Source organism: Sceloporus occidentalis, unplaced genomic scaffold (genome assembly GCF_023333645.1).
Source record: "Sceloporus occidentalis isolate IW3139 unplaced genomic scaffold, rSceOcc1.0.p SCAF_2, whole genome shotgun sequence".
Taxonomy (NCBI): domain Eukaryota; kingdom Metazoa; phylum Chordata; class Lepidosauria; order Squamata; family Phrynosomatidae; genus Sceloporus; species Sceloporus occidentalis.
This window is the reverse complement of record NW_028316982.1, coordinates 162792188-162814055: the sequence shown is the minus strand read 5'-3', so window position 1 is coordinate 162814055 and position 21868 is coordinate 162792188. Positions and strand designations below refer to the sequence as shown.

General features: G+C 38.9%; 1 protein-coding gene across 5 annotated transcripts in view; it reads right to left on the bottom strand.

Annotated features, from left to right (window-relative positions):
* Positions 1–21868, bottom strand: part of LOC149319207 (rho guanine nucleotide exchange factor 7) — a 121798-nt gene that overhangs the window by 76631 nt on the left and 23299 nt on the right. For 4 of the 5 annotated variants that reach the window (XM_089511276.1, XM_089511278.1, XM_089511277.1 and 1 more), the window contains exons 2-6: positions 21679–21765; positions 7192–7276; positions 5758–5888; positions 4789–4990; positions 3028–3116 (exon numbers count right to left, since the gene is read on the bottom strand). In XM_089511276.1, the coding sequence (XP_089367402.1) occupies positions 3028–3116; positions 4789–4990; positions 5758–5888; positions 7192–7276; positions 21679–21765 (594 nt within the window). Of the gene's footprint in view, positions 1–3027; positions 3117–4788; positions 4991–5757; positions 5889–7191; positions 7277–11776; positions 11889–21678; positions 21766–21868 lie in introns of those variants that run through there. The other variant, XM_089511279.1, reaches the window with a different exon arrangement.

The window sequence follows — 21868 nt, the reverse complement described above, 5'->3', positions numbered from 1 at the left end:
TTCTTACTTCTGCTATAGATATAACCCCCAAAAAACTCCCAAAAAAACCATTTTTATTGTTTTTAACCTCTCTAGCAAAACTGAGCTCATTCTGTGCTTTAGCTTTTCTCACTTTACCCCTATACATGCTATTTGTTTAAATTCCTCGTTGGTGATTCCCCCCTTTTTCCATTTCTTATACATGTCCCATTTAAAACTTAGCTCAATTGAAAAGTTCTTTAGAAACACCTCCCATTTTGCCTCCTCATTGGCAATGTTTGAAACTGTGCCTTCAGCATCTCCCTTTTGAGAAACTCTCGCCCATCCTGAACTCCTTTCTCTTTTAGTATTCCTGACCATGGGATCACCCCCAGTATTTCCCTACATTTACTGAAATCAGCTCTCCTAAAGTCTAGAATGGGTGTCTGACTATGCTTCTCCTTTCCACTGTATAACAAACTCCAGGAGAACATGATCACTCCCACCTAAGGACCCCATGACTTGCACCCCATTAATCAGGTCATCCCTATTGGTTAGGATCAGATCTAAAATAGCTGACCCCCTTGTTGCCTTTTCCATCTTTTGAACAATGAAACTGTTTTTCAGGGAAGTGAGGAATTTACTAGACCTTAAAATTTCCCCCCGGGTTTGACTTAAAGCAAATATCAGCATACTTGAAGTCACCCATCACTACTACAGCTCTCTTTTCTGAGTGTGTGGTCATCTGTTCTAGAAAGGCATAATCCAATTCCTCAGCCTGACTTTGGGGTCTGTAATAGATCCCACAATAGCATCCATGTTGTTTCCCTCCCCTTTAATATTTATCCAGATGCTCTCCACCTGGCTTCCAACATTCAAATCCTGGATCTCTTCACAGGTGTAAACACCCCTAGCATATAATGCTATTGCTCCTGCTTTCCTGTTTGGTCTATTTCTCTTTAAAAGGTTATACTCCATTCCAATCATGAGAGTCATCCCACCCGGTTTCAGCGATGCCTATTATATTGCATTCACTTTGTTGTGCTAGGAATTCAAGTTCATCTTGTTTATTTCCCATACTCTGTGCATTTATGTAGAGACTTCTAAGACCATGAGTCCTCCCCACTAGCTGCCTGTGTAAAGGTTTTCCCCTCCCTCTATTGGGTTTTCCCTTGCACTATTTACCTTGTTCCCTCTGCAACACTTTGAGTATTATCTCCAGCCCTTGATTAACACCTGCCTTCCAAAATACTGCCTCCCTCTGCCACTTAACTCAGTTTAAAGCCCTCCTGATCAATTTTTTCAGACTGTTGGAGGAAAAAAGTTCCTGCCGACTGGTGTGAGGTGCAACCCATAGATGTCCCCTCCCTCCTGACACCACAGGCCATCAATACTTAATTGTTTACACTATTGCTGCATTATTATAATCAAGCCTTGAGGATGGAAAAAGTCCATCTTCTCTGCAAAAACAAGACCAGAAGTAGACTGCAACACAAACCATAAACTGCTAAAATCAAAAATTATTGATAATGGTATCAGTTATTTGGACAGATTAACTGTAGGACTAGCAAACTATCCGGATTATTTAATATTAAATTAGTTGTTATTTTAGAGAAATGTAGCAATTCAATTTTTTAAAAAATATATAATTTAAATAATTATTTTTTAAAGTTCACTTTAAAACTGTGACTTCTATTTAATCCACTCACAGAGACGAAGAAGAAAAGAAAGATATAAGTCCTAAGGCAAAGAGTGATAGAGAGGAAGAGATTTTAGTATTTCCCTAGATAGGTACAAGTAGACTTCTCTAGATAGGAGCCAGTGTGGTTTGAACCACTGCTATGACTACGACTCTGGAGGCCGTGGTTCAAATCCCTGCTCAGCCATGAAAACCCACTGGGTGGTCTTGGGCAAGTCACATATTCTCAGCCTTAGAAAACCCTGTGAAAGGGGCTCACTTTAGGGTTGCCATAAATCGAAAACAACTTCAAGGCACACAACAACAAAAAAGGGTTAAACTGTGTTGTTATACCCATTCTTCCTAGTGAGGAAATTACACTGCAATTAACCTTTATGCACTAAGATGGGGCATTTCATAGTCCTTAAATTTCAGCCACTTGCCATGTCCAGGGTTTGTTTTTCTACAAACAAAAAAAGAAAAAAACTGGAACAACAATACGCCCCAAAATATCTATTAATTTGCACTACTAGAGCAGTATTTTGTCCAAGCTTTATCCCCTTGAGACCACAAATGTCTCATGCCACTTTTCAGCAAACTAAAAGTGCTGCAAAGCAGAAATGACATTGATCCCACTGCATGCAGCTGCACCCTCTTCTAAGATAAAGAGTACATTAAACTCAAATTCTACATGCATTTGTAGATTTGTTCTAGCTAAGTGCAAAACTATAGGTCTGTAAGCCAAAATGAATTTTCCCTTCTACCTTACATCATTCTCTCATTTTGCAATACTAAAAGCAGACAACAAGGATGGCTATAATGAGAAAGGAAGGTACAAGAGGGGGGAAATCAAGATCATGGCTGTGTTGCTTTCAAATATTCAATTCAGTTTTGGTAACTCCTAAAACCTGACTTGAATCGCATAAAAATGAAACAGGTCTAAAAATCCTGAGCATTACTCCATTTCAGATACATAATCAATGCTTGTGTGTGAGTGTGTGAACTGAATACTACTGGATACATGTTTAAGGGGTGGAAGGAATCTCCCAAATACTAACAAATTTGTAAGCATCAATCTTCTCCCATTTAAAATTTAAGGCAGGCTTTTAAGCTTGTGTTTTCAAGCCATATATAGTAGAATACCAGGGTTTCAGCAAGCTCTTCTTTTGTCACCTGCCTTGGAATTACAAACATAGGGGGCATGTGTGGTTGTTAAGTATAAATGGCCAGTAAGCTTCATGCATATTAGCTGAACACAAATTGTAGATGCCTAGTTTAAGATGCATACGTTCTTACAGATGATGACAACCCTTTAGGAAAACAATCTTCCATTCCTGAGCCAGAAGCTACTGATAAATTATGCAAATAAAATTCGGAGAAATATCACTCACCACATTATAATAGCTTTTGCTAATAGCAGATGTGTCAAACCCTTTTGGAGGGCTCTTTAGGGTTCCTGATTTGGGGGAGACAGGTTTTTCTGAAATACATAAAATGTTGTCACAACTGAATGTAATTTCAAAGTTCAAACACTAGAGGTCAAACAAAGTGCTCTTTTTAATGCACTTACGACAAGATTTTGAAGCACTTACTTAAGGTGTACAAAGAGTACTATGGCCTCTGAAGATAAGCATATATTTGTTTAATAAACCAAGACATCCGGAAGTCTTGCCTGCATGTTCTATCTTAAGCTACCCCTTCCCTTTTCAGTAAAACGACCATATATATTCAACTATAAGTTGACCTCAAGTATAAGTCGGGGGCAGGTTTGGGGACCAAAATTACGCATTCTGATATGCCCCATGGATAAGTCGAGAGTAAAACTTACAGGCATGTAATAAAGGAGCCAAAGGAAAACAATACCAAAGAACTTACAAAATGCCAACAGTCATAACTGTTTGTCCTCACACTAAAGATTGGATGAATTAGAGAACAGAGCGGAGTCAGTACTTCCAGGACAGGTTACGCTCTTGCCTTTCACCAGGGGATGGTTCCTTTTTTATCTAAGTGTTAAAGTACAGGTCTTACATTGACCCGTGGATAAGTCAACTCAGGTTTTGAGGGGTCCATTTTTTGACCAAAATTTCTAGACTTATACAAGAGTATATACAGTATGTAGTACAGTGGACCCTTCCCTTATGCGGAGGATCCTTCCTGAATCCCCCCCCCCCCGCATAAGGGGAATTCCGTGTATGCTCACACCCCATTGAAAACAATGGGGCATGTGCTGGCGGTGATGTGCATGCCACAGGCACACGTGCCATATGTTTGATTATTATGCGGCTTCAGCGTAAGCTGAAGCTGCATATAGTGCACCTGCGTGCAGGACAGGTACATTGTACTTACTGTAGGAAGCCTGGACTGCATTAAAACTCTGATTCCAGTATTTAAAAAATAACAACAGGACTTTGATCCATGTTTTGATGTTTTGTTTTTTTAAAAGACCTGTTAACCATAGTTTTGCAGACTGAGAATAAAATGTAACCATGGTTAACTGATGGTAATTATGAAGGACTAAGCCAAGTGCACAGACACAAAGCTCTTCCATAACTTGGGCTATTATGTCCAGGTATGCTTGTGTGATTTGAGTCAAATCAACAGGAATTTTTTTAGAATAGACGGAAATTGTAGTAATTTCCTTGTGAGGACAAATAACACATTTGCTATATTACGTAAGTAGATATCAGGGTCATAAACCTTCCAAAATAGATTTCATTCTAATTATAATGTTAATAAATGGAACAATTGATTAAAACATTGCTTGTGGTAGTTTGAGGGCAAAAAAAATTGCCTTCCACAACTGCCTGCCACTGTACTAAAAGAAAGCTGCACAAAGTGCTGGGGCTTAAATCTGCTCAGAAGCCACACCTATTTCCTAGTATGTGGGACCTACTGAGGTTGTAATACTGCAAGCGTATTCTGTACAGCTGTACATAATGATATACCTTAGCAGCTGTCTACAAAGTTCCAAGAATAAAATAAGCCATCTGGTATTGTGCTTTCATGTACCAAAAGGTAGATCAAAGAATTCATATGTATTATCTATGTGAGTTGGGGTGGGCTGCATAGCCACAAACCTTATGTATAGTTACACAGAAATCCATCATGAAAATGAAGCTAGACAGTATGTAAAGCTTCCTCATAGAACTCACCATTTGATTTCACTTCTCTTACATAATTGCTAGGAAACCATCCTGTCTTGCCATTGTGAGTTCCTTCCCACCAGCCTCCTTCTTCTACTCTTGTAACATGGATAATATCTCCTTTTGTAAAAGAAAGTTCATCTTCATTGGTCTGCTGAAAATTAAATTTTGCCCTTACCACCAATTGGTGGTTGCTGTTATCTGTCATATCCTAGAAGTGATAAAATCAGTGAAATACACAAGTTTAGGTACTTGTCAAAATAATAATAATAATAAAAAATCTTGATCAAAACTAGCCTAATGAGAGGTATAAAATAGTCAATGTAGCTGCTTCTTTACCTATATCTATGTGCAACTGTACAATTAAACATTTAGTGCTTTTGTCCCAGAATACTTATGCCTACAACTTGATTCTAACTCTTTTAGACTTATTTGCTTGCTCTAGCCCACTATATAAATGATAATTGTGAATTGTCATATGTTTAAAATTTCTTATATGAACCATTTAGTAACTGAGTCTCTACCTACCTGAACTACAGCTAAGGCTGAACTAAGCAGAAACAACTCATGTTCTAACTCCATGCTTCAGGCTATTTTAATACATTCTCTGTAAGGGTGTTCCTCATGTATAACAGCTTAAGCTGTTGCTCAGCATGTCATAAATAACATGGTAGGAAAACATAGCCCTGATCTCTGTTTACAGTACAAAAATTCTATAATTCTTTGGCCACAATCCAGGCTGTTGTACAAGCTAACTTTACAGTGTTGGGTTATCAACTGTGGTCCATGACTATGAAGTATCTGAAGGCAGATACTGACTATCAAAACAGTGCATTTTTTCAGAATTTCAAAAGTTCCTGCTACTGATAGGTGAGAAGGTAACTATCAAATATCTGTGAATCTGAGTCCAGCTTCTCACTTTGCAACACTAATTAAGGAGAGTGAAGAGAGAGAGATTTAAAAAGGCTCAACACTTACCAGACTTCGATACTGGCCTTGAAAAAGTTTTGAAGTTCTGCTATGTAGAGACTGGGATCCCAAGGAATCAAATGACTTTATCCGGTGAGAGGATGGCCTTGCACATACAGAATCACTTCCTAGCCCGATGTCTGGGGGGGAAATGACCATGCACCAAGAATTTCAGAAAGGATGCATAAGTAAAATACATGTTTGAGACAAACACTTAAATTCGATTTTGTAAAATCAAGATGTGGATGTCAGGAAGGTGTATATAAAAGTGAAATCCTCTACATACTTACATGGAAATAGGTATTTATATCCCTAATTTGTAAAGCAGATGGCACACACAGGGTGCACTGACCACTAAGAGAGGAAGACACAAGACTGGAGAGGTTCCCTATAGATAAGATAGACTCAAGAATAAAGGACATTCCAAAGAAGCTGCTTGCCTTGAGCCTAACCTCCAAAGAGTAAGGAAAATAGCACTCTGAGAATGCACACTCTCAGCCATTTCTCTGCCTCAAAATAACCTTTAACTGTAAGAATGGAATATTATAAGTGCCCTTAAATACCCAACAATATCTCTAGCTACATTCTATCTTCACAGATGTTAATGCTCTCATTAAGATGCATGATGATGCACATCCAAATCCACATCAGGCTATGCACCCAGATACACATTTAATCTAACTGTAGAGTTCCTAATCCCACAAGTGATATATGCTGCTTTCATGAGAGGATCTCCTCAGTTCCATCAGGCAAAGAATTGTGTGTATGAAGGAAGGGGGGGGAGTTCCTTTCTTTTTCATCTTGCCCTTCACCATCTTCAGGAATGGAAGAACACCAAGAACAACAAACAAGGAGGTAAGAGCAAAATACAATAATAATCAATGCTTTTCTTGGATCCAGCCCACACTTTCAAAGGCCATAGGAGCTGTACTTAGCATTACGTAGCAAATTTTGTGGAGTTCATGCACAATTCAAGACTTAAGTGTTCCTCTAGTCCCACATTGCTCCCAAGAGCAGCTGAAGCATCTTCTGTCTCTCTCCCTAAAGGGAAGAACTCAGAATTGGGACTTTGGTAACAGATGTCAGGAGCCAAAACAGAATACTTCAGAACACTTTCAACACTCAAACCCTAATAAATTACCTACTACTAACTTCATAGTTAGTGTTTTGCCATCTAACTCATGCATTTTGGTAAATTTCCTTTCTTTTGAGGAGGGAGCATTGACTTGCACTGAAATCCTTCTCGTCAATAGCCACAGAACTTGCATTTAGTCATAGAACCATTTAGTTGGGAGCACAAACAAAAAATAGAAAAATAAGAAAACGATAGAAAAGTAACGTATGTCAAATAATTGCTAATGTTATAAAACTGAACTCAAGCAAAGAAATAGCTATATGAATAGAGTTAAGCGCTTTGAAAAGTATGAAATGGATTCTACTTACCTGCTGTGACTTTATTTAGTGCAACTAAGGAGCTAAGCACCTTGTTGAAGTTCTGTCCTTGATACAGGTCATTTGCATCAAAGGTCTGGGGGGGAAAGAAACAAATACATAAGTCACTCTAGAAAGAAAACACAAAGTGTTTTGGGTTAGGGTGGGGTTTTTTTAATGCTAAAATGTCTTAGGTTTCTACAGATAGATTCTCTCTTTCTCTCTCTCATGCATTCACTAACAAATACAGATTCCAATTCCAAGCATTAGCAATGGCCTTTAAAGAAAGTCAAGGAATATAGGGCCTTCTAGATGCAATTCCTAGACCGCAAACCCTACCAGCCCAAGATAGCACAATTAAAGGTGAGGAATGTTATGAAAGGTAATCCAGTAATATCTGAAAGATCACAGGTTGAGCACCTGCTTCAAAGTCTTGAATGGTCTTTGATCTATATTATCTGAATGAATGTCTCCTTTCTCATGGACTTTTCATGCTACAGAGATGTTGGCTTATGAAAAGTAGGATCTGTAAGGATACAGAGTCAGCCATTCTCTAATCCCTTTACAGGACACATTTCCAAGTGGGGTTCATGCGTGTCTTTCTGTCCTACATCGACATGTAAAAACATGGTTATTCCATGGCTGATGAGCTAGTGGCATGGAATTTCCTGAGGGGTTAGTCATGTTAGTCCACTGTAGCAAAACTTGGAGAGGCATCTTGGACTGAAGAGACATGGGCTCAAATCCTGACACTCAGCTGTTATCTGGTGACCTCAGGACAGTCACTGCCACCCTAACTGAAACTGAAGGGCTGGGAAGATGATGGGAAAGTGGGAGCATGCACAAAGCATTAAGCTTTTCAAAGAAGAGTTAAATTAATTACAAAAGATGCTGGCAAAATACTTATTAATCAGTTTGCTTTTGGTTATTATACTGATTCTCTTAGCTGTAGATGGCTCCCATTACATGTCATCTGAACATATTAAACAAAGAGTTTTCACATGTGAGGCCTAAAATAGGGTTGGTGTGCTTACTGGCCAGATATTTTACATCTGATTCAAATTAACTGTAGTGTAGAATTAATATTAAAAAATGCAAAATCTATGTGATGTGATGACCGCTCTTCTTCCATGGAATCCAGAAGGAAACTCTATGTTCATGCACATCAAAAATAATTTCCCAAAACAAGAAAGAAAATGCCCTCTGCTTTAAACAAAGAGCTAGAAGGTTCTTTAGTGTGGAGTCAGCAAGATTACAGACACCATCGAAAATAATTATTTAAGGACATCGTGTGACTAGCACCATAAATTGAACTATTCTTGATTATATTGCAACTGGACCATACCTTGGATTTACAAATGTGCTGATGCAACATGTAAAGCTCAAATAAAATCTAAAGATGGTAAAAATAGTATTTAATATCATTTGTTTTGATTTGAAAATAAAGAATGCTTATGTCACAATATGACAAAATATTAAATTACCAAGAATTAGGTAGAATGTTTACTCATCAAGAAATACAATTTAAAAAACAAAAAGGGCCTCACTAAAGTTTTGCATAAATGCAAGCCAAAGCCTCACAGTCTTCACTTTCATTAAATGGGCATGAATGAAAGAGGGCTAAGTCAAATTCACTGAGACAAATGACACTCACTAGTCATAATTTACCAATTAATTTCCATGGATCTCATCAGGACTAGGAGACAGCATGACGTAGGTGTACAAGTGTTGGACTGCAACTCTAGAGACCAAAGTTCAAATACCTGCTCAGCCACAGAAACCCACTGGATGACCTTGGACAAGTCACACACACTCAACCTCACAAAATCCCATGGTAGATTCACCTTAGTGTCGCCATAAATTAGAAATGACTTGAAGGCACACAACAACAGGACTAAATGAGGGCTCATAATACAATAAAACTATGAACTGGATGGAAGGAGGGGGGAGATATAGCATTACTTTGTCCTATTTAGAGTACCAGGGGGCTGAACAGACCACCCCTTTCAGCGCCGGGTAGGGGCTGTGGCAACTACATGCCGCGGCTCCAATCTAGAATTTCCATGGCGCAAAAAGGAGCCAGAAAAAGCCTGCCATGCAGTTGGGCGCACAGCATGATGGCAGGATCAGGACAATTACAGTTTGCGTCGTGTGGATGCAAATATACGATGGCTAATGGAGTGCACTAAGAAATCCCAAAAGAAAATCTGTTTGTGCTTTATAGACTACAACAAAGCATTTGACTGCATAGATCACAAAAAGCTATGGAACACGCTTAAAAACAAGGGAGTGCCACTACATGTGACAGTCCTGACAAGAAATCTTTACTTAGTACAAGAGGCTACTGCTTGAACAGAATTCGTAAAAACAGAATGGTTCTCAATCAGCAAACAGGTCAGGCAAGGCTGCATTCTGCAAGCCCCTTGAAGGTGGAAGCCCCCCCAGAAGTCTAGCCCTCAGAAGTCCCATTTCCCCCCCCCCCCGGGAAATCCCACCCATCCCGGCACCAGGTAACACTCTGTGCGAAAACGCCTCTGAGTTTGGGCACTCAGTCTCCAAAAGGTTCACCGTCACTGCCCTATATGTTGAATTTGTATGCAGAAAATTTAATAAGGAAAGCAGGTTTAGACTCAGAAGGAGGAGGGAAGTTAGGAGGAAAGAACTTTAACTATATATATATATATATATATATATTATATATATATATATGCATGAGACCATATTACTACCAGAAAACATCATATACTTGAAACAGTTACAAGGAAGAAAGTGCAAGGGCTTAATGCTGAACATAAAGAAAATAAAAATAATGACCACAGAGAAACTAAACAGATTCAGCTTAGACAATGAGGAAATTAAATTAAAGAGTTCCCATACACAGGATCAAACATTGAGCAGAATGGTGACTGCAGCCAAGAATAAGACTGGAAATGGGGAGGGCAACTATGAAAAAGATCCTAAAAAGTAAAGATATACAACTCAGCACTAGAGTTAAAATTGTCCAGGCCACTGTATTCCCCATCACCATATAAAGATATGGAAGCTGGACAGGGAAAAAAGGGGATAACAAGAAAAACAAGTCATTCAAAATGTGGTGCTGGAGAAGAGTGCTGAGAATACTGTGACAACCAAAAAGACAAACAAATGGGTCCTTTAACAAATCAAGCCCACAATCTCCCTGGAAGCCCAGATAACCAAATTGAGGCTGTCATACTTTGGCCATAACATGAGAAGACAGGACTCATTAGAAAAGACAACAATGCTAGGGAAGGTAGAGGGTGGCAGAAAGAGACAAAAACCACACATCAGATGGATGAACTCTATCAGAGAGGACACAGGTCTGAGTCTGCAGGACCTGAACAGAGCAGTGGAGGATAAGGAATATTGGAGATGTTTCATCCACAGGATCTCCATGAGTTGAAGGCAGACATCAACAACAACAAATTGATCTAACAATGAATAACTGCCAATAAATTTAAAGTTAAAATGTTTAAATTTATTATTTTTCAAGTAAGAGGGTTGGGAAATAGTAATAATAGCTAGCGTTTCAAAAATCTATATGAATAATCAGTTTTAAATAAGGGGTGCTTTTAAAGAAAATCTTTTAGTTGAAACAAAGGTTTAAACCAGCCAACACTGTTACATTCTCTTTAAAACTGGACTATTCACTATAACAAATATCCTTTGCTCAGTCCTCACCAATGAACGTTACATATGATTTCATACCACCTGTTAAATTGTTTGTTTAATTCTGTTATGTTTATATAGTTAATAATTTGCAGAATACAATAAAAAAATGAAAATGAGGGGAATAATTTAGGACTATTTTATTTCAATAAATTTATTCCAGGTATGACTTATCCTGGAGGCAACTTTCTGACTTTGAACAAAGTATTTAAGACCTGCCACTTCACTAAAGTCATCCAAAAGGAATATCTGCATATCCCACAGCTATTTCAGAACGAGGTCCATGAAGTGTTATTGCCTTCACTCTCTCCCTTCCTCTTTAAAAACAAAAAAAGATTGCAGAACAAAGACCTCCATAAAAGTCTCAAGCATTGCTTGTGCTCAGAGCACACATACAGAAGATTCTCCACCAGTCCGCAAGCTGTTATACACACTTTGGTATATAAGAAAGAGAATGTATGTGTGGAGATGCAGAACTTTTTCTCTTAACTATAATGTACCAAAAACAATTCCTGTATTCATGCCATCAGTGGTGGGAACAACACACAATTCTCCATATCTGACACAAACAGATAGAAAAACAGAAACAGGCAACCATATTTCATGAATGTGCATACTCAATGACCAGAACATAACATCTTCTCCTTTTCAGTAAGGTTCATACACAAACACACAATTCTCAAGCACTTATATTTTAAAAAACTTTTAGACAAAGTAAATGCATGAAATTTCACCACCGCTAAAGCAAAGCTTTTCTTCCCCCTTGTTTACAGGAGCACTCAATATCAACACTCAAATATCGACAACTTTTAGCCTATTATTTTAACATACTAAATTTGCAGAATAAAGAACAATGTTCAGAAAACAAAATAATCTGTAAAAAGCAGATAAAATTAATATTTATGCTCACCTTCATTGTGGAATTCTCACTGGGGGGGAAAATAGCCCACCAAGCCAGTCCGTTAAAAGAAGTCAAGAAAAACAGGATGCGAAAAGTCTGATGTTTCCTGCCAGACTGAGACTATCTGGGATACTGGGAGCAAACTGATTGGTTCATCCTGATGAGCAAATCATCACCATCTATATATTGTACCTTGCTTGCATTAGTCCACAGGAAGCCAAACAATAGGATGAAAAATACAGGGTGGGGAGAGAGGAATATGTATATTTTTGTGTGTTTTATGGATGTGATTTCATGTCATGTGAATTTTTTAAAACAGTGAAAGTATACAATAGATTAAAATTAACTGCTTAACAAAGATGGAAACAAATGTACCTCTCACAATTTTCTTACACAAAAATATATTATTCATTACAACTAAGTTATAATAACTTTAGTGGTGACATAAGATACCTCAATATATTAGTACTAATGCATAAAGACTATGCAGAGAGTAAATACCAGAAGTATATTTCTGGAGTAAATACCAGGATTCTGGGAGATATATTTTTTTTAAAAAAACTTTTTCAAGCTCTAAAAAAACAAATGTTGTATGTGACCAAGAAAAGCAGCTGCCCCTCAGGAAGCAGGACTAAGAAATGTCGTTGTCCAAGATTCTGGAGAGACACTTACAGTGTTGACAACTCTATTTTCATAAAATGCACTATTAGGACCGACTCCGACTTTGTGATTCCAACAAACACCAGGCAGGTAGAACACCAAAGTGCAGACCAGCTATAGAATTGGTTTACCATACTGAGAGCTATGTTCCTACTGAAACGGGGCAAGCCTTACCTTCTGGCAAAGTGGCACAGCTCCCTCATGAAAAATAGGATATGATTGTGGATTTTTCTGATTTCTATGGCAAAATTCTGTTGGCTGGCATTTGGCACTATGTACCTTGACCTGTTTTCAGGGCTCTTTGACCTACATGTGACATATGTGCTCACGGAAAGATAGAGGCAATTTCAGCAGCGTGTCCCTGAAGTATTTATATTTAAGATACATTGGATTCAATAAATACACAGCACACATCTCAAGGCTTCCTCCTCTCTTTTCTATAAGGAACGACATTTTTCTCTTTTCCACTCTCCTGAAGCCTCCTTTGCAGTGCTATACAATATTACTAAATAAATACAAATATAAATAGACTGAATTTAAATGCTTTATTGCAGTGGTTCTCAATGTGGGGTGGGCCCCAGAAGGGCATAAGAATTGCTCACAGGGGTCTGATCCTTCCTCCACGTCTCCCCAAACTCTTTCTGTCATGGAGGGGAAGAGAAAGGCAAGGAGGGCACTTGGAGCTGTGGCTGTGTGTGAGACCATATGTGTAAAACTTATACATGTGTCCAGTACTTAATTTATTTAACTAAAACTGTTCTAATTTGAACGATGTTGTTTACTTATAAAATTTTAAATAATGAATATACATGAATGTGCAAACAAAATGCACACACTAAACAAAATATTTTTATTCATCTACTACGTTGTCAGGGTGGGTATGACATCTGGTTGTACAGTGCGCCCTTGGTTTATGCTGGGGATCCGTTCCAGACGCCCCCCCGCGTAAGCCAAATACCGCACATGCTCAAATCCCATTCAAGTGAATGGGGTTCGTGCATGCGGCGGTGCGTGCATGCCACGGGCGCGCGCCCCGTTCATTCAAATGGGATACGCCACCCCTTGCACCCCGCGCGCTCCCACGCAGCTTTGCACATAAGCTCAAAGCCGCGTATAATGCGGACGCACTGTAGATGTAAAGGGGATCACAAAGGTGAAAAGTTTGAGAACCACTACTTTATATCAAAGATCAGATTATTTTAAAGAATGAAAAATAAAAGAGTGTTCTTTTCTGTTCCTTTAAAAAATGTAACTATGTTACAGTATGAAGAAGACAGCTTTGTTTAGCTTCATCTTCTGCCCCAAACCCGATTTTTTCAAGAAACTATCTAAGAAGTCCAAGCAAGCTATCTTCTCTTTTCCTACAACTCAGACCATGAAAGAAGTTTGTTTAATTTACTTACAAATGAGTAGACTTCTGTACACTTAATATGCTGCAGACTGCCACCCCCACTGTACATAGAATCCTTATTTTAATTGGTATTACAGGAGGGTCATGGTGCAGCAAAATGCAGAGGAAGGAATGGAAATTAATAGGACAGTGAGAAGCACAGTACCAAAGGAAGCTGTAGTATCCAATGGAGCATGAAGCTAGAAAGGTTCAGGAAATCTATATTTTTCCTTGTAGCTGGATAAAACAGCTTTTGCTCTCATGCTTTCCTCCTTAATATGTCACGGATGTACTAGTTTGCCAAATGCTGCCAATGCACTATAAAAGTGCAGGGGGGGGGGAGTGGACAGAAACAAGTGTCTATTATTTTCAAATGTTATGATGGGCCCTACACATTCAGTATACATGACACTCACACACCCATGTCATGTAAAATGATTTCAAAAGCAACACACATGGGGAACAGGGAGAAGTGCAAAGTGCTCCACCACAATGACATCTTTGTATCTTTACAGAGAAAGACAGGTTCATGTGCAATCACTCTGAAGAAAGAAATCATTACAAGATCTTCAACTACCTATGTGACATGACCTACATAATTATTTCAGCATCTACATGGAAACACAGACAAGGTGGTGAGAGAAGGAGTGGAATAATAACTTGAGCAGGGATATTGTACAAAGAAGCAACCATTCCTATTTTAAACATACACAAATTCAAATTTGAAAGTACTGTATATATTTTACAAGGGTTTCTAGACACTAGAACTGGCAATTTTAGTAAAGAGTTTCAGAATAAACACATCATTCTCTTCTCTTGAAAAGTACAGTATAGCTCAGCCCTAGCCAATGTAGATTTGGTCAGAAGTCCCTCCAGCTTATCCAGTATCAATGGGCACTATCAGGCTGTTAGTCAACAAATTCAGAGGAATGATATGTAAGTAACAGAAACAGACTTGCTGTTGCTTGTCTAATAAAATGGCTTTACTCAAATTTTTAAGAAGTCTCATTGTACACTGAGAACTACAATATAAGGGAGAATTCTAACTAGACATTCCTCATGCACACACATTCATTAATTTAATGGTAAGCATTTTAACAAACAAGCCTGCCATCTCCCCTCCAATGCAATACAACCCCTCAAGAGCTGGACCACAAGACTCCACTGATGATATGGCCAATTATTATTATTATTATTATTATTATTATTATTAGTTTATTTCTATAGTGCTGTAAATGTACACAGCGCTTTACATTCAAATAATCAAATTCATAAAAATACAAAACCTGCCAATGGCATACAATCTAAACGAATCTGTGTAGTTACATGGTTTTTATTGTTGTTGTGTGTCTTTAAGTCATTTCTGACTTATGGTGACCCTAAGGCGACCCTATTAGAGGGTTTTCTTGACATGTTTCTTTGAAGGGGGGTTGCCATTGCCATCCTCTAAGGCTGAGAGAGTGTGACTTGCCCAAGGTTTCATAGCTGAGCCAGGAGTCATGTCTCCAGAGTCGCTGTCCAACACTCAAGCCACTACACCATGCTAGCTCTCTTGTGATATTCTATTTAAACTTCCAAATTAATAGTCAACTATCTTAAGGTGAAACAATAAGGTCAGAATATTTAAATAGGGTGGTACTTGAATCAAAGCAGTCAGTAATATCATATGGAATGTGAACTGATATGAAATAGCAATTTAAATATAATAGGACACTGGTACCTTTTCTCTTAACATTGTCTTAACTTATCCACTATTCTAAGGGCCAGCGTGATTTTGTGGTGTGAGTGTCAGACTATGTTTCTGGAAACTGAGATTCAAATCCCCTTTCAGCCATGGAAACCCATTGGGTAACTTTGAGAAAGTCATACTTTCTCAACCTAAAAAGAATACAAAGGCAAATCCTTTCTAAACAAATCTTGTCAAGAAAAAAACCCTGTGACTGGCCCGCCTTAGGGTCGCTAAAAGTCAAAAATGACATGAAGGCAAACAACAACAACAGTCCACTATTCTACTAACGTATATTTAAGTCTAAGAAACTAAACAGCTAAAACAAAATTAAACAATTTAAAAAATGGAATATGCATGGGACTAAATCATATTTCTCAAACACTAAAAAATTACTGCACTGTTTCTCTAACCTACACAGTCCAGGGAAAAATAACACATTCTTAACACTTTTTGACTTTCTTACAACACTGGAAGAGCTTGGTCTGCATTTTATATATAATGCTCAAACAATTTTTAATTTTATTTATTTATTTATTTATTTGCTAACCATTTTTAAGTTCTTCATCTTGACAGAAACACAAGTGCCGATAAGATGGCAAACAAGCTAAAATATGTCTTCAAATAGCAATACCCTCTCAACAGAGTAAACTACATATTACTTATGCCTGGAATCAGCATTTTTGCACTAAACACAATTATTTCCCAGATAGGACAGCATTACCATCACCATATTCAACAGAATTAAAATCATTATTTATATGTGTATATCTCTGTGTGTGTGTGTGTGTGTGTGTGTGTGTAATCTGTATCTTTCCCCTAAAGATAACCATGGGTGGGACCTCAGCCTTGAGCAAACAATGTCAGAAGTTGAATTGTCTCACATTTCTACTGTTGTTAATAAGCCTGTTTCAACAAGTTGAAAAGAACCTATAATTCTATGAAGGATTCACAAGTAGAAGCATGGTAGGTATAATTCAGGGCCAAACCTCCAGATATTATTCTACTCTAATTTCCATCTTTCCCATCTTTTCTAGCCAATTGGAATACTTGATAATTGGAAATACTTAGTAATTTTTGGAAGGTCACACATTCCCCAGCTATGGTATAAGAAATCAATATGAGGCTACTATGTTTTAATTAATTACTCTTTCATAAAAATTTGAGGGAATTTGCTAGAAATCAAAATTAGCAATTTCTAGCATTAAAGAGTCATGAACCCTAGGGAAACTTAGAAAGCTCAAGGCAAAATATTATATCAAGCATCTGTTAAGGGCGGAGGGGAGTCAAAGGAGTTCATTATGAGCCACTGCCTATGAATCAGCAATGCAGTGTCATTGCCAGAAGAAAGGGGGGAAATGCATGGTTTTTGTAAAAGAACGATATACATGGAAAATATTTGTCCTATTTTAAGTTTCATTATTAGAGCATTAGTTACTACAGGCAGACATCAGTTAACCAAGTCTCTGCAGTGAGGCTTCTTAGAAAAGACTGAATGCACCTGCCCAGCCATTCTTCCTCCTCCTTTGTCTAGTTGGAAGGTTTTTTAGCAACATCAGCATTAGGCATTGAATATTAAAACATGCCCATGTCCATGTTGGCAAAATTCACATGACTGAGATGCATTAGAGTACAGTCTAACAGTAAGGGTGACATCATCTGTCCATATGAGACAGAAAATATGTAAATAGAAAGTAGTCAAACAGAGCAATCCTAAAGCTAACCAAAGGCCAGCTGAGAAGTCTTGGATGAGACAGAATTGCTGCTCTACCAGCTGTATGGTATTTCGACCCAAGATGTTCCAGAAGGCTTGTAAAAAGTTCTGTAGGCGGAGATGTACCATGAAAAGTATGATCCCAAATGAGGTGTTCTTTGCATGTCCTAGGTCTGCAGTTCAGATAGTGGTGACCAGAGGGGATAAGCATCAGGTTCAGCAACCATGACAAAAGTAAGGTGTTAAATAAATAGGCTGATCAAAGCTAACATATTTTTATCTGCCTTTTTTTTTCCATCATGCAGCCATAGAAAAACTGCAACTGCTTGCAGAGCATGCCAACAGGATTCTGGCCATAGGATCCCAGGCCTTTTCATTTCCCACACATGTCCACAAAAAGCCAAGAACAACACTAGCCCTGAAGCCAGCACAATTTACCTTTCCTGTTGTACAGGTAAGCTGGAAAAAGTCACTGAACCCTCACAAGGGCGTGACCAAGTAGAGCAAAGTAAGGGCCACTAGCTTCATTATGAATCCTCCCAAGCACATAGAAAGGCCTTGGTAGAATTGCTCTGTAATGCTACAAAGCTGTCAACACTCATTTGCAATTCTGTGGATTAATCTTGTGACTTGCAGAGAAACAGACTCCCTAGAAAAATAATGAACTGTCAGCCGCATGGTCATCTGTCAGGGATGTTTTAACTGTTGGTTCATACACTGGCAGGTGGTTGGATACAATTTTATGAACTTATGAATTATAGTCCACATGATTACAGTAAACATGCATTGGACAGAGGACTGCATCATGTTAGCCAGTTTGCTTCTGCGTGGCTCCTCTCACCATCTGATGAAGTTAACTAATTTAAAATGTGTTTATTGTGTTATCACATCAGGACTTTTAGGTAACGGTTCCCAAGTAAGTCAGAATTTATAAACCAAGCACAAATTCTGGTTTGTAATCCTGGTTTACAAGGAACACAACAAGCCCAGAGTTTAGCCATGGATGACATGCTATCTTTCTATTTATGCTAAGTTTAGTTGTGGATACAAATGGTCTACATACAAGAGTTTACAACTGTTCAATGTAAGCCAAGTTTCACCAGTAGTGCAGCTTTCTGTTACATGCAAACAAGGCTACCACCTGTTTAACAAAGAGCTATGAATTCAGCTTTAAGAAACACTTAGATTTAAGAAACTATGGGCACAGACTCCAACAAGTACACTTCGCATAATAAGATTGGTTACAATGATTTTAAGGGACATTTTATATAACTTTTTTCATTTTTATATTTTTTTTAAATATTCAGTTTAAAATTGGAAGAAGTCTAATTCATTTGAATCCAAACAGGGATGAAGTCAATGGGGGATGAAGCCACCAGCACAAGAGACAGAGGCGATTTCTACCCACAGCAGCCTCCTGTGGTAGAATTCAAAGATATAGCCATGTTAGTCTGCAGAATCAGTATGTAGAGAGATCCTATAACACCTTTGAGACTTAATGAATGAAAGAGGTTGACAGCATGAGCTTTCGTAGATTTCAGTCTACTTCCTCAGATGCATTCAGTCACCTTCTGTTCTCCCAAATTAAAGAGTTTGGAGATTATTCAGAATTGAGTCTATAGGAAAGTGGGAATGGTGTGTGTGTGTGTGTGTGTGTGTGTGTGTGTGTGTATCAACTCTCTTTCCCACTTCTGGATAAATGTTCTGTTTAGATTGTTGTTGTTGGTGATAATATGTGCCTTCAAGTTATTTCTGACTTATCGTAATGACCCTATCATGGGGTTTTCTTGGCAGAATTTGTTCACAGGGGCTTTGCTCTTGCCTTCTTCTAAGGCTGAGAGACTGATGTTTGCTAAAGGTCACCCAGTGGGTTTCCATGACCGAGCAGGGATTCAAACCCCCACCCCAGTACCCAGACCACTACACCGCACTGGCTCCCTTGAGTCTAGATCCTATCCAGTAAAAAAAAGGGGGGGCAGCTCTCTCTGCAAACAGACTACAATCCTGAGCAACTGCACTGGCAGTGGTAAATTTGATAAAATAATCAATGCAGGGTGGGATTAACTTTTCCTCCCAATCTACTGGAGCTACTGTTAAGACACCTAGCAGAAAAGCACAGGGTATTATTTCACTGAACGACCAACAACAGCTAGGGGGTATCTTAAATTAGGAGATGACACAAGGAAGCTAAGGGCTCACATACATCCAGATAACCCCTCCCATAAAATCCAGAGGTATCGACAGCAACTCTTATATAAAACAACATATACCTCATGGTTTCCCCATATCTCTGGCTAAACAGTGAGGATTACTTTGGGATGGGGAGTGGCACAGAGAAAAATGGGGAGCACAAGTAAAATACAAATTAGGCATACTATTTGCAAGATATACAGACTGAGTCTCCCTTACCGGAAATTCCAAAATCCAAAAAAAAAAAAAATTCATGAGTAGCTGGGATAGTGACACCTTTGCTTTCTGATACTTCAGTGTACACAAACTTTGCTTAATGCAGCCTTATTAAAAATATAATGTACAAAATCACTTTCAGGCTATGTGTTTAAGGTGTATTGTTGTTGCTGTTAACTGCCCTGGAGTTGGCCCTGACTAATGGTGTTATATATAAAACATAAAAGAGTCAGAATGGCATACTGGTTTGTGTACTGGACTATGACTCTGGCGACCAGGGTTTAATTCCTGACTTAGCCATGAAACCCAACAACTGACTTTGGGCAAGTCACACTCTCTCAGCCTCAGGGGAAGGCAATGACAAACCTCCTCTGAACAAATCTTGCCAAGAAACCCCCATGAGCCTTTGGGTCGCCATAAGTCGGAAACAACTTGAAGGCACACCACAATCACAAACACAAAATATAAACAAATTTTATATTTAGACTTGGGTTCCATTCCCAACACATATCATTAGGTGCATTTAAATATTTCTACATGCAGAAGAAAAAAATAACAAAATCCAAAAACACTTCTAGTCCCAAGTATTTCAGATAAAAGAAACTCAGCTTGTGCTGATGCAACAGGCAAGTCAAGTAACTCAGAAGATTTTAAAAAGGAGACATCTAAATGGAGCGCCAGTGTGGTGCAGTGGTTTCAGCACTGGACTAGGACTACTCAGTCATGGAAGCCCACTGGGGGACCTTTGCCAGGTCACACTCTCTCAGAAGGTACAAGCCAAAGCACACTGAAAGGCACACACACCCATTGACCATTTTATGAAACTTACCACCACTACTGCAATGGCTCAGGGTTGTACTCTGTTTGCAGAGAGAGCTGTCCTTTTTTTATTTAACTGAGGTCCAACAGACAATGCAGAAATAATCCAGTTTGATACCGCTTTAATTGTCCTTGGGAATTCTTGGAAGTGCCTTTTGGGAGACATCGAGCCTTCTCTGTCAGAGAGTTCTGATGCTATAATATACAGTCATCCCTCCATATTTGCAGCTTTGATAGTTGTGGATTTTATTATTCACCGATTTGATTAATATGTTCTCTCTAGGAATATCTAGGTCCTCCAGCGCAACTCTATGGTCAACTTTAACTAAAAGTTAAAGAGAGAATGCTCTACTAGGCCTTTGTAGCTCCTCCAGGGCAGTTCTATGGTCAGTGTCTGTCAGACATCAACCACAGAGTTGCACTGGAAGACCCAGAGATACCTAGAGAGGTGTCCTCTCAGAAAAACATGGTGTTTTTGTTATTTGCGGTTTTTCCATATTCATGGGGTCTTCTGCCCCTAACTCTAGCAAATATGGAGGGACAAGTGTACTACAATCCTCAGGATTCCCTGGCACCGAGCCAGGGAAGTTAAAGCGGTTTCAAACTGGATTATTTCTGCAGTGTGTGTTTTGGACCTCAGTTGCACCTAGACTGCACCTCTTTTTTATATCTTTAACTGCATTGCTCTTTTAACATTGTGAAGCCGCTCTGAGTCCCAGTTCTGGGGAAAGGGCGGGATACAGATAAATATTATTAATACTAAGAGAGACAGTGTGGTGTAGTGGTTAGGACAGGACTCTGGAGGCCAGGGTTCGAATCCCTGCTCGGCCACAGAAACCCTCTGGGTCACACTCTCTCAGCCTCAGAGGAGGGCAACCTCTGAACATACCCTTCCCATGCTTACATATAAATAAAATGACATTATTTATTATTTTATGATAAGACTTTAAGACACACAACAACAACAACAACAACAACAACAGACACTTAAACAAAGGCATTTAAACTACACATTTGTGGACTCAAAAAATAAAAGATGATGGAGCCTACCAAAAGCTGAACAGAATGTGTTTCAAAGGCTCTATCATTATGACCAGCCACTTCAGCCCCATTCATTCAGGCAGGGGTCTCCATTCCTTGGTGCACATTCCTCCCTGACACGTGCCCACCCCCCACATTCACACGTGCAAACTCACCTCCAGGCGAAGCGTGGAGCCACAAGCCCTGAGGAACTCGCGGATGTTGCTCAGGCACTCCGTCTCTGTCCGGGGGTCCGGATAAACCTGCAAAAGGAGGAGGAGAAGCCCAGGTCAGGCTCTGCAGCTTTGCAATGGATCTGCTCCAGGAGGGTTGAACCAGGAAGTAAACACGGCGGCAGGAAATGAC